A 14,551-nucleotide genomic window follows, 5' to 3' on the forward strand; every position below is an offset into this window, starting at 1 on the left:
TTGAACAACAATTTGCGTTCATAAAGTTTTCTTATTCGTTTTGTTCTTTTTCGGTCCGAAATTCGAAATTCAGTCCGAAAAATTTAACGGATAACCTTAAAAACGATTAGAAACAAAGCCGTAATTGATGATCAGAAAAAATCGGCACGTAAATTTCATTCATGATCAAAAGTTGACAAAAACATGAAGTTTTCATTCCGAAGATTGTAAAGTCAAAAGCACTCCGCGTTGGGGTCACATAGAATTTCATTGATCGACCCGTTCAAATTCACGGCCGCCCGTAGATTAATCATACTATTCTCCACTGCGAAATTACATTCGACTCAGGAGACTCATTTTTAAAAACCTCTATGAAACTAATATTAAACATTAAAATATGTTCATATGTTCTCCTTTAAACAAATTACTCACATGTGCTTTGTAACCGCTATTTGCGAATTAAGACTTGAAATAATTTATTTTTTGTACCTGTAAATGTTGACTCGATCTCACGAGCTGTTGCTCAAGAACCATTGTTTTTGTATAAGTTATTTCTTCTACTACATTTATTAGTTATATTGAAAATCTTTTGCCTCAAATAGCAACAAACGCATATAAAATTTCAGCTGATCGAGAACCTAGAGAATTTCCATGATGATCCATCAATGATCCATCAATGAAATTTGGGGTTTCATTGAAATTACCATGATTCATTATCGGAATGGCCTCCCGGGTCGAGAAAATAATCGGAAAAATATGTAAGATAAGCGGTGAAAAGTTTTTTCACCGCCAATTTCGTACATAATTTTTCGGTGAAATGCGGTGATAGCGGTGAAATTATGTAAGATTACCGCTAGAGCAAGCGGTGATCTAACAAAAATTCACCACAATTCACCGCTAAATATGTATTTTCACCGCTACCAGGTGATAAAGGTTTTTTTCACCGCATTCACCGCCTGATTTTTGTAATTTCTCCGCATTCACCGCTTATTTGAACCCTTGCAAAGCTCAGATACAGTTACTGTAAATATTACTCAGAAATCATGAAACAAACCGATTTGCAAATTATTCTACAAAAAGGATTCATTATGTGTCATGAAGCTGTTGATTTCCTACTAAATTGTACAAAAATGTGCAAATGCTATTTTCCTGCCAATGACAAGGAACGCTTACACCGTGCAGTTTGAACTGTTTAAATCAGTCGCACAATTCAAATCTTCAAATAACCAAGTAGCCTGAAAGACGAGGGTTTTTCAGTAATATCTCCTTAACCACAAGTGCTGGAAATATTAAAATAATTAGGTACAAAGGTTTAGTAGATCCACTGTCCGATGTTCAACTAAACAACATCCATCAAGATATTTTTATTGTGCGGACACTTTATTTTACACCTAATCTTCATATATGGGGCAATATAAAAGTTCAAGTTAGCTTCAAAAAAAAGCCTTCGAAGTTGTATACTGGTTAATTCAAGTCCACTCAGACAATTTTTTAATGGATGGGAAAGATTCAATGATCTATTTGTTTTAAACTTATCTTATTAAAGTTTCGTTCTCAATGAGAAAATTTAAGAAATTCAATGTCAATTTTCGTTTCACTAAATGAAAGTTGCCGCTCACAAAAAATTAGCTTTAATACTGAGTTTCACCGAAATGATCAAAATTAAAAACTTGACCTGCTTTTTGGTAGTTTCTCAAGCTCTACCTATATACTTAATCACGTGGTTTTACATGCTAAACTTACATCTTTTTCTGCAGTCACTTTTTAGCGGAAACTTGAACTTAATGGTGAAAAAAAAGAGCTCTTTGGTCGAGTTTTCTATACCAAAAACAAAATTCGTCAGAAACGAATCGTAAAAACTGATTTGATTGTTTCGGGAGGCAGTTCGAGTTTCAGTTTGAGTATCATTTTAAGTACACTGTTCACATACTGATAAATGTTTTAAATTAAGTATGTTGAAAAACCAATTGGGTTTTAGTTAAACGTAGCGTTAAAAGTTGCATGTCATGTAAAGTTAACTCTAGTGATAAAATTGCCTTTGAATGCGTATGGTTTTAGACTCCAAATAGCAGCTAGAAAGAGACATGCAATTTTAATTAATTTTTAGGGCCTTTGAGAACGTATCCTTTCAAAAGATACGTTGCAAGAGGAAACAATTTTTGTTTTAAGGGCTATTTTTGCATGGCATATCTGAAATTTTTCTGGTAAATGACAAAAACAAAAACAGCTTTGTAATAGAAATTTTGATTCCTTGTAACAAAGATCTTGAAAGGTCTTTATCAAATGATCTATCAACTAATCTATCGATGTCAAAACACTGCAAAACTTTTAAACAAAAATAGAGCCAGAGACAATTTATAATATCTTTTGAATTCTAAATATGAAAACTATAAAAACTTGTGAAACCAGTCGGACTTTTAGCACAATTGTAAAAAAAAATTTTGATCTTGGTAACAATATTCGAAAGTTTGGCTTCATTTGCGCTGAAACCTGTAAAGTGAGTAAGTTTCAATGTTCAGGTTATGTTCATTTCTTCAAATTTTTTGCGAGGGATTAAAAAAATAATCCATGTGTTATTTCAATTTTTCAACAAATCTCAAATTTGAAAAAATGAGAAATTCTAGCAAAAAATGCTCTGTTTATGGTCGAGTCAACATTTTGGTTCCCAACAATAAAGTTGACTTTGGTCAAACAAAGTCGACTAAAGATCAAGAAAACTTTGCAGTACCGACAAAAATTATTTTTGTCTTAATTCTTAAACTTTTGTGTTTTTATTTGAATTCTGGACATAAGTTGTTTTTAAGTAATATAAATGTTTCATTATGATATACGCGGAATTAGGCTGTCCTCGAAAATTGGAAAGTTTTCAATACCTAAGAATGGAGCTGACAAATGATTATTCTTGTTCTTTGAAAGAATTTGGAAGCAACAATTTTTTCTGAAATGCATTTGTTATCCGGTAAGATGAGGCTGTTATAAAGCCTACCTATTAACATACACAATACTTGCAAAATCATTATCTTCATCGCAAAAGATAAACGTCACCTCAGCTAATGTGCATTGAGTATGAGTAATGATTCAGAACATCATCAGAGAAACATCGATTTTCAGCACAGATTAATAAGGGGGGGGGGGGGGGGGGAGCACTTTATATGGCTACTAAGCTTTGGGGGTATCTTGGAAAAAAAATTATATATCTGAGTAGATTGGGTCTGAAATTATTCTGGCCGAACACTCCCCTAGTGATGAGTGAATTCAAAACTTGCAAGAATCCTAAAAGATATCAATCAAGGCAAAAAATAAATCAGGGTACAAATGTTTTAGAAAACATATTTGAAGCAAATTAATGTTTATCGAACAAGATTGCTTCCAAGTTGCTTGCAAGTTTTTCAATTCGGCGACCACTAGGATCTGAAACATAGTAATTCGATAAGGGAAACTATAAGCGTCTAGGGCATAACTATATATGGCCACATCACTAAAAAATATATGCCCTGATATTTTTTCATCAATGCTTGTTTTAACAGGGTATGATTCATCATTCATCAAATTTTCAGCCCTTTTTGGGTATATATTTGAATACGTGAATTAGAAAAGGCTAAAAAATCTATGAGAGTATAAACGCGTGCGTAACTTTTAAAGGCTTCCCAATCCAATTACGTAACAAACTGCCACCGCCCAGTTATAAAGTTGTCAAAAAAGGAAGCAAAATGGCCTCTTAATACGTCCATTCTAAATCAATAATATTAAACATGAAATTCATTTTTCTTTGAGTTTTGGAACCTTGGATTGTTTTTAACTAAACAGCATAAAGTATAAGTAAAAATAGGATGAGCTGGTCAAATATTTACACCGTACAAACTAGTATTTTCTCTTCATTATTGATTTTCAGAAAACAACTGGTCTTTATATTGTGCAAAAATTATTGAAATACTGAATTAGTATACTGAAATACTAAGTATAGTATAAGAGCACGACAATTAACAAAAATACTATATATTCGCATGAATGGATAATTTTTTCGCAGCTTTTCTTATATGTGACGAGACTTAGAACGGATATATAGATACCTATGACAAATAAGTGGCCGATTTCGATTTTTGTCAAAGTGGGTCACTGGTTGAGTTGCTGGATTTATTCTGTTTCACCATCCCCCAACCCCCCACCCCCAGCTTAGAGGGCATATCAATATTACGCACCTCAAGTGCACGTACTGTACTTTTTACGTAGTAATGTGCTATATAGCATCGCATAATATGTAAATTGATGGCAAAAAAAACAGTAAAACAGAAAAGATCCAAGTCACTTCTATGTTGCAGAAAAAGTAAATGCTGTGGCGTTTCAAATGCATCCAAAAAAAATTTGTTTAAATTGTCCAGAAGAAAAATTGCTCTCTGCCTTTTCATCAAGCAAACTGATAAATTAATCTTAAAATAGTTCAATTTGGATAAGAAACATTAAAGTTCTGAAAAGGAGAGATTTAAAAAATGAAAGGCAATTTAACAATAAAATATAAGCCAACTACCGTCGGAAAAATTACTCTCAATTGACAGGCGGGTAATTTAATTCAGGCGCTGTAGACTCGATAATTTTTTTGGGTGCAAAAATAACATAATAGGACCTCTTGAGGGACCTCAACGAACCCTGAACTCCTGAGACCGATTCCTCCACCTCTATAGGGGCATTAACCAGCAGTCGGCTATCACTGCCTTGTTATCGGATCTCTAAATATCGGTTTTGTTTGAACAATAAACTTCGGGGGGAGGGGGTAGGTGCAGGAGGGGTATGTGTGAGGAACTATTTGGAGGGAGATGTAGGTTAGACTGTTAAATGGGACTTAAATGCGAAATTCTCGAAATGACCTTTTCACTTTGAATATTACTATCAGTTCTTGTTTACTATAAATAATAAACTAAGCTACTTTTAAAGCCCATTGTCAAAAAACAGAAGTCAACGCTCTAAAACAGAACTCAATGTTTGAAAACAAAGTCAAATTTCACGTCATTACTTCAGCTAAAAACAAAAAAAATGTGTAGAATACCAATACTTCTCTTCGAGTCGTAACAGGACACACACTTTTACAATAACTGCTTCTCGTTGGAGAGCAATTGATTATCATTGACTCTAGTAATTTTTCATTATATGGTGAAACCAGTTGGGTCGTTTTCCCCCACATCTGTCCCAATTGATCGACAAAACTACAAAAATTGCTGAAGATTCATTAGCGTTAACTAAATGCTATGATAAAGTTAACTGTTTTCAAAAGTTTTCTTTTCAGGTTTTTAGCCATTAACAACTTTTTTGCATAATTGAGCCCACGATGTAGAACCTATACTCGTCTAATGTGAATCGTAAATTACAAGGTTAACTTTGAAGATAACGGGTAAGAAAATTCGGAATTTTCTTCAGTCAGTTTCTTCCTAAAATAAACAGTACTAACAATTAGCCTCGTAAAATAAATAACAGTTCGATCATGATTGGATCTCTGCCAAAAAAGAAATAACGAAAATTCCAGCAGAAATCGATCATCAAATTTTGGGTTAAACATTTTGAGTAAATTTTAATTCTGATGATTTGTTCTGATGATCAGTCAGGAAGGGCCTATAGGGTCAGCTAAGATTAATTGATCAAACAAACAAGATTAATTGACTTAATTGATGGTCTTGAACTCAGTTGTATTCAACTATACTAAGCAGACCAAGAAACAATTTAAAACGTTGCGATCTGTCTTTTCGATTTGAAAAAAGGCAAATTAGGACCATTCAAGTGCTCATTGCAAGATGTTGGGTGCGAACTGAGTCGTTATAGTTGGTGTACATGTTAAACATCATTAGCGCTAATAGCATGCACATTTTGGTTTTGATTGCCAAACTGTAACTTTACAAGGCGATAGCACAATTAGTTTTGTGCTAATTTCACGGAGTAAAATTTTCAAAAATATAATTATTTCAGCTCTAATTGATAACTCTTGAGTTTTTCAGTTGTGACGCCGACAGGCATGGATAGTATGCAAAACTGTCAGAATGAACGAATTGTTTATTATGAAGGAGTAAGTGTTCAATCGAAATGAAGTGCTTCACAAATGTAATATCTAGATATTTAACAGATTCACCTTATTTTTGTTTCAATAATTTATGAAAATTGATCGCCCTTAAAAATATGTCCTTACAAAAATTAAAAAACAGTGGGTTCTAGTAATATATGGATTTTTAAATTATGACAAATGGCTCAAAAATTAAAGATAAATTTATCAGATTTTTCTGAAAGCTGCAAAATCTGATTAAACACGAGTCAGTAGATACTTTTTAGACAAATCTTTGCAATTTGTTGACTCTATTAACATAGCAGTTCTGCAACAATATCCGTTCAAAAAAATGAATATTAGGTCGATTCTAGAGATTAAGTGAATTAATGGATACGCTGGCATTGTATTCAATATCAATGAAAAATTGTCGTATGATCGATATATCAAATCATTTAAATCTCTTTTAATTAAAGCACAATAGACTACTGACTTCGACACACGTTACGATTTTAGTTAGCCGTTCAAGCCTCTATAAATTAAATGATAACTCTATAGTATGCGCATAATTTCATTTACTGGATCTTAATTTGAGTCCGAGTTGATAATAATTATGATAATTTCTCGGCCAATTGGTTGAGCGCGGTTTTTTTTTTAATATTTCACGTTTTTTAACATACCAATTTTTGAGATACAGAGTTTTAAGGAGAAATCGCGCCAGGATAATTAAAACTTCGTTTGGTCTTTGCTCTTATTCCATCCAAGAAAATTTAAGTTTTAATAAGAACGTTTTAAGACATTTTTAAAATTTATCATTAAATTTTAGTTAAGATCTAGTGAATGCATCTCAGGTTTCGACGTAAGTGATAAGAGCGTTCAAATCGCTAAAAATTTAGGAATTGGGATGAATGCGGTGAAAAGATGGAAGAATTCCAGTTTTTAGCGTTGAATGCGGAGAAAAAAAAACACCACAAAAATTGCAATTCTTACAAAAATTCACCGCTAAAGACCGTCCAAAATTTCAACGCTAAGTTAGCAGAATTTGCTAACAACTCAACTATTTAATGCAAATATGTATGATTTGGTGATTGCGTTGAGAGCGGTAAAAGAATTCCTTTTTCAAAACTCAAAATTCACAGAAACGCGCACATAGCTTCAGTTGCTTGAACAATTATTTGCAATTGCAAGATATGAATCTGGCCTAAAAAAATAAAAAGACCGTTTATTTCTCCAGGAAGTAAGTGATTTGAAGGAAAAGTTAAGACTTTAAGGGAGGTTTCGTGACTCAAGTTTATGAGTCAAGATTAGTTCCACTGAGAGACAAGTTCAATCAAGATAGCAAACTTTAAGGAACTTTACCTGTAATTATAGGCCAGTTCTTCCTGAGATCTGCCGCCCGATGAGGGGTAGTCTTTTTCAGTCTCAAAAATATGACTGGAACTTTTCCAAGATGGTTTCTTGCTCGAGGTTTTCCTCTTTCTTGCAGCTGGCAGCATTGACTCCTCGATTGCCCACCGTTTTTTGATGTACCACTAAAAATATACCATGTTTTTTTCGCTTTCCCCTATAAAGACCCTAAAAATTAGTGCATGTTGGCTAAAATCAAATATTTGACTGGTTTACCCTATGAAAATGCCGGTCAAAAACGGTCTTCCTCGTGAAAAAAAAAGAAATCCGATATTAATTAAAAAGTCCCGAATATATGTAAGGGAATTCCCTGTTTGAATTTCCACCCGAATAAATAAACAGAAATTGTTTTAGATGGACATTAGTTAGAAAAACAGATCACACGTTTTTTGTGATTTGAAAAGAATTCTTAAACATGAGCTTATAATAAAAATAATGCTCTAATTGGACCAATCAATTTATCTAAAAAGTGAGATAAAAATTGATGCTTTGACCAAACGGTGAGATAAAAATTGATGAAGTAACCAAACAATTTATCTAAAAAGTGAAAAAGTGAGATAAAAATTGATGAATTAACAGACGAAAGAGTTGAGGTAGATACCTGTAAAATTTGTTCATGTTGGTCGACACAATTCCAGTTTGCGATTCCGATGAGACTGAAAGTCCGTTCCACCACTCCAATCCACTCTTGGTAAATCCTCTCATTCAGTAAGTCCGTTATGTATCCGTCTATGCCAAGAGTTGTTCCACCAGTCAAGATCCAGGATTTGGTTGATGTGGCGGCGTTTAGAAAACCCTGTTTAAACCTGAAACAAAATATTGCTAGTTAAATTTTCGTATGAATAAACTGTATCTTTCTACTAAGATTTTTTGGTCTTTGTAAACATCCTAGAATAGACATTGACTGACAAAAATACAGAACAAAGGCAAATAATGACATTAAATTACTATAATCGAGTATAATTTACGTAGAAAAAATTTTGCTTCCATATAGTAAATTTTTTTCTAGTAGTTTGCTCGACCTAAAATTTATTATCAGCATAAATCTAGCATTAGCTCAGCCTATGAGATCAAAAAATAACCTCATTTTATGTTTTTGTGTTTAACGTTCGGAGTCATTCTTGTGCGACGAAATTGATTTCTAATGCAGAGCATTTTGCTTTGAGCTCTTGCAATTAAAAAAATGCCAAAATTAGCCAATTTTCATCAGTAAACCTGAAACAAAAACTTGTTGGTTAAGTTTTAATATGATTAAATTGCATCTTTTTAACAAAGTTTCTGAGCGTTTGAGACAACCCAGAATAGATCGCGACTGACCAAAAATTCTGATCTGAGGCAAAAAAATGAGATGAAATGGTTATGCTCGAAACATATTTACATAGAAGGAAAAACTTTGCTTGAATGTCATAATTACTCCTAGTCTTTTGCTCGACCTAAAAACTTCACGATGCGGTGAGATATGTCATAAAAATTTGTTAACGCAATCATCAAGTTTGAAATCGAGAAATAGCTCAACCTATGAGATTAATCAATCGTAAGACGTTCTTGCGAGACAGCGTTGATTTCTTCCAATAAAACCATTTTGCTTTGAACTCTTACGAACAAAAAAATGCCAAATAGGGTTCTGCAGTAATCTAACGGCGAGGGATAAATTCAAGGATTCATCAAGATTAACTATTCTATTTCACAATGAGGTGGAATGACAATTGAGATGTCAGTATTACTTCAGCGGGTCTAAAGTCGACAACAAATCACAGCAAACACCGTCTACTTCATTTCAACCGTTATTTTGATTACAAACATTTTTAGTAAGAAAATTAAGATAGTTTAGGGTCCATATATGAAAAAAAAACATGAATTATTGTGATCTTGCAAGGGTTTCTGAGAGTAATAAGTGCTCTTTATAGTACGAACTGTAAAATTCCTTTGGCAATTGATAAATTAAACAATTTGTTTTTTGCTAAATTTAGTGTATTCAAATTTAAAACTGTTTTCTAAGGAGCTGGTGAGGTTATAGCATCGTCACCAATAGAGCAATATGAAGCGCTCCTAAAGAGCAATTTTTCTCTAATTAGGTTGAAAAAATAGCAATACTGAAGATAGTACTATAGTTTGCTCTTGTCTTCATTTGTTGCCAATTCGGAGATAAAGCTAATTAGAATTCATATATTAGAATTTATTTATTCGAATTCATTATTAGAATTTATCTATTGTAGAACTCAGAACATCAACATTTATGTTTATTTTTGACTCATGTTTTGCGCATTTTATCTAGAGGAAAATAGCCGAACTGCCTGACTATACAGACCGAAATGTGCCTGCATATCCCCAATCAATTGCTTGTGGCTGCTACGATATTATAACTTTTTGATAACTATATGATAACTATTTTGGACCAATGTTCACAATATTGATCTCAGATTTTTCACATTTCTGAAACTTTTTCTTCCTATTGTCCGATATAGTGAGCTGGTTACAGATCTTATGAAGTTGTCTGAATCAACAGTTTGTCTGAATAAGCCTTTGATTCACAATGCCCTGCTGTTTAACAAATATTTATCCGGTTAGTTTCCAATTTTGATGTTTTGTCAATACAGTTATGATACTTTTACGATATCGGGATTAATATTGGCAAGTGTTCTGAGAATCTGCATACAAAATCCTGATGCTTTCTTAGATTGATTGATTTAAATTCAGATGGTAGACGATACAGAGTATTTTATACAGAATATTAAGTTTAATCAATTTACCACCTTGGACACCATACGAGTCAAGATGTTCCGAGAAATTTGTCGATTATCAATTTTTCTCAACATATTTGAAGCTTTATTGGCAAAAATTTTAAAGACCTTCTCTTTAATGAGGTCATGACAAAGAGTATCAGGCTCTTATGATTCTAATTGGAAGGGTTCAGCTAGTAAGGAATAGGAACCCAAAAATAAGTAGAGAAGCAGAAAATTGAAACATCCAACAGGATATTTCCTGAAGAATGTAGGATTTTAATGACGATAATCAAACGCCAGAACACATTTGCACGCACACAAACATACAAACTCACGAATCATTGATAATTTTTTTTGAAAAATTTTAAAATTGAAATATATAATATAAATTTTCTGGTAATTTTATCTTCAAGTTATTTCCAAAAAAAAGCTAAGTTTCAGAATAAATTTCTCCAATAATGCCAATTTTGCTAAAATTTCGTCCATTTAAAGACGGTAACCTTTAATTTTATCACGCATTCCAGAACTTTAGAAAAACTGCACAAAAAGATCAGAACAAGGTGGTTTATCAACAAAAGTTGAGATGAAGACTATCGAGATTTGAGGTCTCGATAGAACAACGACCTCAACGCCTAAACGCACCCGGACCCCAGAACTCAAAAACTTCATACCTGGACACTTGCCGTTCCTCTGTGATCTGTACCCGACTGTGACTTCCAGCGAACGAGATAACCAAATTGGGTTTGGTCAGTTCAAACTTCTTCATCAATATCTCCTTCACAACAGTCCCAGGACTCGTGTTGTTTGCCATGACTGCAAAATTGGCCAGTTTATCTATGTTCTCGACCTCGTTTAGGAATCGAATTTTGCCAATGAGGGCCTGGTCTATGTTGTAGATGCAGAAATTCTCTAAACATGGAAAATAAATGAAATACAGTAATTAAACATCATACCCAATATCGGTATGTCACAAAAACATTGGTCGAATTCTTGTAAAATACATTTATTTTGATTCCCGTAGAGGCTTGTATTAAACTTATTAAAGAATCACAATTGTCACAAAATTTATGTACAGTAATTCTAATTTCATCAAAAATTCATTTGAATCTTTTTTGCTTCCCAGGTGAAGGTGTGCGCTCGAAATCGTCCTGGTCCAGACCATTTCGAGCGCACGCCAGTCCATTGTGCGCTCAAAACTACAGGGCAATTTCGAGCGCACGAGCGCACGTGAGTCTGATTAGAGGCTTTTTTGTTATAATTCAACATTTCAATTTTCAGAGCAGACCAATCAATTTTATTTTTTTTATTTTTTAAAAAACATAAAATTGCAAAATATGAGGAAATTGTTATTAAATCATCTTCATTATCAATTTTTAAGACCTGATTAATTCAAGTAACGTCAAGTAAGAAGACATTGAAAAATTATACTATAGCTTGTTTTTTCATTATTGCAATTAGATCTCTCTCGCAATTGCTTGCTTGACACAAAGACTTATTGCTTTACGATTATCAATTTTCATACGAGGCATTATTTAGGCATATTATCATTTGTGATCTTAAATCAACGGTTGGTAGAAATTACGCAACATATCTGAGTTGAAACATCATTAAAGATCGAATGGCGAATCTGAGAAAAAATGTACATGTCAGAAAAAGTTAAAGAAAATCATATATCAGTCAAAAATAAGATCAAATATTAATTAAGGGGCCTGCATTGATAGCCAGAAATAATCAAACAACTTTTCTGTAGAACACATTTGAAGTTGTTGTGCTGTTATTTTTTTTAAAAAAAATAATTAGTAATGAAAGCAATGTTCTTCACTGGTAAAAGGAAGTGTTCTTAAAAGGAAGATTTTTAAAATGAAAGAAAATGAAGAGACAGTAGTATGTTTAAAAAGATTTTGACTGAAAATGGTGATTGGAATCAAGCATATTTGCCAAACACCTTGAGTTTAGAACTTAAGCAGTTCAAAAAATATAACATCAATTTGCTGTACATCGATTCGCAAGCAATGGAATTTTTTTTCAATTTTTTTCCTCACTCGGCAAATAAACAAAAGTTTTATAGCTCGCAAACAATACTTATAACTCGCAGACAACAGTTTTTGACATTTGTTTTTTTACATTAAAAGAAGTTTAAGACGTAATTAAAAACCTTAATACCAGAAAACCAATAGTCCCTTCTCTTTTTCTAGCATTGGCGTTTAAAGATGCGCACCGAGTTGTTGGTTCCTATATCCACTTTGTTTAGGTAGAAAATTTTTTCCATATCCTCCGTCGCTTAAAGATGCAAATCGGATCCCTCTTTACAAAAAATGCAATCCAATGGAGCCGTGAAATTACAGCTAATTTTCAATAACACCTGTTGCATCGAAAATTTTTGAAAGACTGGAGCAATAAAGTTGACTGAATATTTGTCTAAGAGTAGAACACTCAATGTCATACAGTTTGGTTTTCAAGCAGGGTACGGAGCAAAAAAGAAAAAAATTGGAGGCGTTCCTCGATTTATCAGAAGCCTCCAATTCAATTTTGCACAGAATTGTATTTCAAACGCTCGGCGAATTTATTGTTGGTGAAAACAAGATCTCTTTTCTAAGCTCTCTTTATATTCAACGTCAACAAAGGGTAATATTAAAAGATGCTTGTCAGATTGTTTGAGTCTAGGCTAAGGAGTGCGCCATGGGAGAATCTTTGGCCCTTAATTGTTTATTTTCTATGTAAATGACATTGAAAAAGATGGTCTCGAAAAACTGCACAATGATACAATATGCAGATGGCATTAGATTATAATGCTTCTGAATAAATTTTTATCAATCTATAAATCTCTTGAAGATGAATTTTAAACTGAAATTAATTGTTTTGACTCTCAGAAAGCCATGACAAATGCTGGAAAAATTATTTTTTTAAGTTTCTGCAAAAATTCAAAGAAAAATTGTTAAAGGCAAAGAACTGTTATTTATAATTACATCAACTGAACAAAAATGAAACAGATAAGTTTTTAGGAATTACACGTGATCAATCATCAAGGTACAAAAAAACTGATAGTCTACTGAAAACAACGGCATTAGTGACAAAAAACAATTTGATTCATCAGAACACATCTATCAAAAAGAACTAGTTTTTTTAAATCAAAATCCTAGTAATAAGCTGTATTCATTATTCTTAAGTTCCTATGAGCGGATGCTCAACAAAGTTAATAGACAAACTCGGTAAAAAAAAATCTAATGATCTATATGTGCAAGCCTATCCATACCTCAATTTATTTCTAAACAACCATGTCGCTCTCTAAATAACATTTTGCCACTACTGTTGAAACTTTAATTACCTAACAATTAGTTGAATTTTTTCCAATTTTTTTTTTAAAAAATACGCATTTGAAATCTCTTAATTTGCCTCAAAACTCCAGTTCAAGGGAAAATCAGTATATATAGCATCGACACCGAGATCTAAGTACTTCCAAAAAAAGCTAGGCTTCGTTTACAAAACTGTTGGCTTTCTCAATAAATGAAAATCTGTTTAGATATTAAAAATATTGTAGATTGAGCTCTTTTACTCTTAACGAAAAATCAGGGATGCAATTTTATTGAATTGGCTACCAGGGGATCAAATTTGAGCAGAAATTTAATACACTCTCTAGGTATTTATGATGAAAGTAAACTTTTTGTTTTCTTTCATACGGATCATATATATCAGCTGTTCTTATATAATTATTTGAAAAATAAAGTGTTTGTTTCTCTCCCTCTCTCTCTCTCTCTCTCTCTCTCTCTCTCTCTCTCGCAAATGCAGTTGAAATACGAGAAGAAGCAGATTCCTTAACAAAAATTCACAAAGTTATATATGGAAACAAACTGTACAAGCTTTTTAAAAAAACTTTTTTGTTTTCAAAATTTAAACAAGTCTTCCTCAATATAATGCAGAGTATGTGCTGCAATTTTTGTGATTCTTTCTAATCGGTAACATCTGAAATGCTCAACTATATGCGGACCAGATTAAAATTCTCAAATAAAAAAGATCAAATGTTCATTTACAAAATCTGATCCTGAAACTGGAACAGACTTCAGAAATGCCACAAAATGGTCAATTGACGTTGCAATTATCGGAAAATGGTCTCATTGAGTTAAAGAAAATTTCAGATTATATCTGTAATGAATGGCAGCTTTTTTCGCTCGGCGAAACATTACCTGAACAGTCCCGGTTGATCTCAATCCCAAGTTTTATGCATCAGGTATATAGCGTGACATTATTATCACCTCAATGTTTCTTCTATCATGAAAGCTGTCTTACAGAATTATAAACCATAAAATTGCACTTATAACTTCTCATAGGTTCTCTATGATCTATAAATCAGAAAAATTGAGTGTCTTTCAGCCTTGTTTAAAAGCTAAAACTCAATATCATCATTGATAACAGTTTTTAGCTG

General features: G+C 32.8%; 1 protein-coding gene across 7 annotated transcripts in view; it reads right to left on the reverse strand.

The window, feature by feature from the left end:
- Nucleotides 1-14,551, reverse strand: part of LOC142354004 (transient receptor potential cation channel subfamily M member 3-like) — a 127,202-nt gene that overhangs the window by 45,071 nt on the left and 67,580 nt on the right. For all 7 annotated transcript variants that reach the window (XM_075406255.1, XM_075406254.1, XM_075406253.1 and 4 more), the window contains 3 exons: nucleotides 10,803-11,040; nucleotides 8,010-8,214; nucleotides 7,361-7,533 (listed from right to left, as the gene is read on the reverse strand). In XM_075406255.1, coding sequence (XP_075262370.1) covers nucleotides 7,361-7,533; nucleotides 8,010-8,214; nucleotides 10,803-11,040 — 616 coding nt within the window. The remainder of the gene's footprint in view (nucleotides 1-7,360; nucleotides 7,534-8,009; nucleotides 8,215-10,802; nucleotides 11,041-14,551) is intronic.

This window comes from Convolutriloba macropyga, chromosome 15 (assembly GCF_964194025.1).
Source record: "Convolutriloba macropyga chromosome 15, txConMacr16.3, whole genome shotgun sequence".
In the NCBI taxonomy this organism is placed as follows: domain Eukaryota; kingdom Metazoa; phylum Xenacoelomorpha; order Acoela; family Convolutidae; genus Convolutriloba; species Convolutriloba macropyga.